Below are 2,500 nucleotides of genomic sequence, written 5' to 3'. Positions count from 1 at the left end.
TGTAGTGTAGGGTTAGTGTAGTGTAGGTTAGTGTAGTGTAGTGTAGGGTTAGTGTAGTGTAGTGTAGTGTAGGGTTAGTGTAGTGTGTTGTAGTGTAGGGTTAGTGTAGTGTAGGGTTAGTGTAGTGTAGGGTTAGTGTTGTGTAGTGTAGGGTTAGTGTAGTGTAGGGTTAGTGTAGTGTAGGGTTAGTGTAGTGTAGTGTAGGGTTAGTGTTGTGTAGTGTAGTGTAGGGTTAGTGTAGTGTAGGGTTAGTGTAGTGTAGTGTAGTGTAGGGTTAGTGTAGTGTAGTGTAGGGTTAGTGTAGTGTAGGGTTAGTGTAGTGTAGTGTAGTGTAGGGTTAGTGTAGTGTAGTGTAGGGTTAGTATAGTGTAGGGTTAGTGTGTTGTAGTGTAGTGTAGTGTAGGGTTAGTGTAGTGTAGTGTAGGGTTAGTGTAGTGTAGGGTTAGTGTAGTGTGTTGTAGTGTAGGGTTAGTGTAGTGTAGGGTTAGTGTGTTGTAGTGTAGTGTAGGGTTAGTGTAGTGTAGTGTAGGGTTAGTGTAGTGTAGTGTTAGTGTGTTGTAGATTTAGCAACACTGAATCTGTGGAATATGTAACATAATAATATATATTAAATAACTAACACAATCAAAATGTTCAAACAATAAATATTTGACTCTTTTTTTTAACACGCATCAGATGCGCAGCAAAATGAGGATTTCACTGAATCCTTACATGACTCCTCTCCGCCTCTAGCACACACACACGCTCTCACACACACGCTCTCACACACACACACACGCTCTCACCACACACGCTCTCTCTCACACACACACGCTCTCTCACAGCCACACACACGCTCATTCACACAGCCACACACACACGCTCTCTCTCCCACGGACACACGCACGCTCTCTCTCTTTCTCTTTCTCTCTCTCCGTCTCTCTCTCTCTCATACACACACACACACACACGCACACACACGTTCACACGCACGCTCTCCCTCTCTATCACACACATTCACACGCACCTCTATCACACACATTCACACGCACGCTATCTCTCTCTCACACAGACACACGCACGTTCTCTCTCCCACGGACACACACGATCTCTCTCACGAACACACAGACACACGATCTCTCACGATCTCTCTCTCTCTCTCTCTCTCTCTCTCTCTCTCTCTCTCTCTCTCTCTCTCTCTGACACACACACGCACGCGCGCGCACACTCACACACACACGCGCGCGCGCACGCACGCGCAGCCCTCACCGGTCATGGTGAAGATGCCGACCACCAGACTGATCCCGCGGTTCCCCAGCAGCGTCATCTCCGTCAAGTCTCCCCGCGCCTTCTTCGCCTCTCGTCGGGACTTAAAGGAGGCCCACACTCCGGTCCCGAGGACCAGGAGGTAGAACAGGACCATCACGACCACCCCGGCGACGTTCACAGCCATGGCGACCGCAGCATCCGGCTCTCGCTCCGAAATGAGCTCGTCAGTCTGCCGCGTGCATCAGAGCAGAGCTCCTCTGACGCGCGTGACGCGCACTGACGCCCCGCGGAGCGGATTGTGGGAACGACGGCTGGACTCGCAGCGCCGAGCCCTAAACCACACCTTTATTCACTGCGTCTTATCTTAAAAGACGATAGTAGCGGAACAATGGCACCCGAACGATCTAATACGGGCTGGCACGATGCCGAGCGATTAGGCGGCAACAGATGATACGCAGCCCCGCCGCGGCACTAGCGGAGGATATGAAACCCAGACAATAGGAAACAGAGAGCACTACGAGCAGATAACAGGAACCACTAGGACAGCCTGCCCGAAATGGCGCACGCTGATTGGAGGTTGATTGAGCGAGCGCGCAGCCGTCCTGATAAATACGGTATGCGACACATTTTCCACACAGCGATTTATTTATAGCGCTCAGTGAGTCTGTCCTTGGCCAAGGATACATGCCGCTAAACCCTGACGACCGCTCACGGCCAATAGGAGAGGAGCGGCCAGCCCTCTGTAAGCCAATAGGAGAGGAGCGGCCAGCCCTCTGTAAGCCAATAAGAGAGGAGCGGCCAGCCCTCTGTAAGCCAATAAGGGAGGAGCGGCCAGCCCTCTGTAAGCCAATAAGAGAGGAGCGACCGGTCCTCTGTAAGCCAATAGGAGAGGAGCGGCCAGCCCTCTGTAAGCCAATAAGGGAGGAGCGACCGGTCCTCTGTAAGCCAATAGGAGAGCAGCGACCGGTAGTCGCTAGGCGTAGTTACAAACCATAGAACCAACATCCTCCTAGAACCTTAGAACCAACATCCTCCTAGAACCTTAGAACCAACATCCTCCTAGAACCTTAGAACCAACATCCTCCTAGAACCATAGAACCAACATCCTCCTAGAACCATAGAACCAACATCCTCCTAGAACCATAGAACCAACATCCTCCTAGAACCTTAGAACCAACATCCTCCTAGAACCTTAGAACCAACATCCTCCTAGAACCTTAGAACCAACATCCTCCTAGAACCAACATCCTCC

The 2,500-nt window shown here is 51.1% G+C and overlaps 2 protein-coding genes across 2 annotated transcripts in view; both read right to left on the bottom strand.

The window, feature by feature from the left end:
• The window catches only part of LOC311350701 (high-affinity choline transporter 1-like), an 18,085-nt gene extending 16,399 nt beyond the window's left edge, over positions 1–1,686 (bottom strand). Inside the window, 1 exon segment of the mRNA XM_084470767.1 lies at positions 1,249–1,686. Within this exon segment, the coding sequence (XP_084326893.1) occupies positions 1,249–1,432 (184 nt within the window). The 5' untranslated portion in view covers positions 1,433–1,686.
• Positions 1,682–2,500, bottom strand: part of LOC311350621 (peptide chain release factor 1-like, mitochondrial) — a gene marked incomplete at its 3' end in the record, with an annotated part of 3,310 nt that continues 2,491 nt past the window's right edge. The window contains exon 5 of the mRNA XM_084470687.1: positions 1,682–1,719. Within this exon, the coding sequence (XP_084326813.1) occupies positions 1,682–1,719 (38 nt within the window). The remainder of the gene's footprint in view (positions 1,720–2,500) is intronic.

The sequence above is a fragment of the Micromesistius poutassou genome (assembly GCF_964030765.1).
Source record: "Micromesistius poutassou genome assembly, chromosome: 7".
Taxonomy (NCBI): Eukaryota; Metazoa; Chordata; class Actinopteri; order Gadiformes; family Gadidae; genus Micromesistius; species Micromesistius poutassou.
The sequence above is the reverse complement of the archived record's forward strand: the minus strand, read 5'-3'. Positions and strand labels throughout refer to the sequence as shown.